Source organism: Trypanosoma theileri (genome assembly GCF_002087225.1).
Source record: "Trypanosoma theileri isolate Edinburgh chromosome Unknown TM35_Tth_101_V1, whole genome shotgun sequence".
NCBI classification, from domain to species: Eukaryota; Euglenozoa; class Kinetoplastea; order Trypanosomatida; family Trypanosomatidae; genus Trypanosoma; species Trypanosoma theileri.
The window spans coordinates 6,812-7,087 of record NW_021639943.1 but is presented as its reverse complement, the minus strand read 5'-3'; the positions used below and the strand labels follow the sequence as shown (position 1 = coordinate 7,087).

The following is a 276-nucleotide window of genomic DNA, read 5'->3' as shown; positions in this document are numbered from 1 at the left end:
CTCTGGGTGTGTTTTATTGTGTGAGAGTGGTTTACTGTGTTCCCCTCGTTGGGCTGTGTTTGATTGCTGTTGTGATGCGTATTCTCTCTCTCTCATATTGTGGTGTTGTGTATTGTCTGCCGTGTGAGTCAAATGTGCGTCCTTTTCCTCCTTTTTCTTGTTACCACAGATCCAAGCAACTCACAGTGACAATGGTGACAACGATGTTCGTCCAACTGCGCCGTGTGGTGTACCTGTTGGTATTTCTGCAGTTTTGTTTGGACGTGTGTGCGGCCG

At 47.5% G+C, this 276-nt stretch overlaps 1 protein-coding gene across 1 annotated transcript; it reads left to right on the top strand.

Annotated features, from left to right (window-relative positions):
* Nucleotides 1-8: 8 nt before the first annotated feature.
* TM35_001011000 (uncharacterized protein) lies at nt 9-275 on the top strand (the record flags this gene model as incomplete). Its single annotated transcript, XM_029031603.1, has 1 exon — nt 9-275. A coding segment is annotated over one exon (267 nt), but the record flags the coding sequence as incomplete, so codon positions are not given.
* Nucleotide 276: the final 1 nt, after the last annotated feature.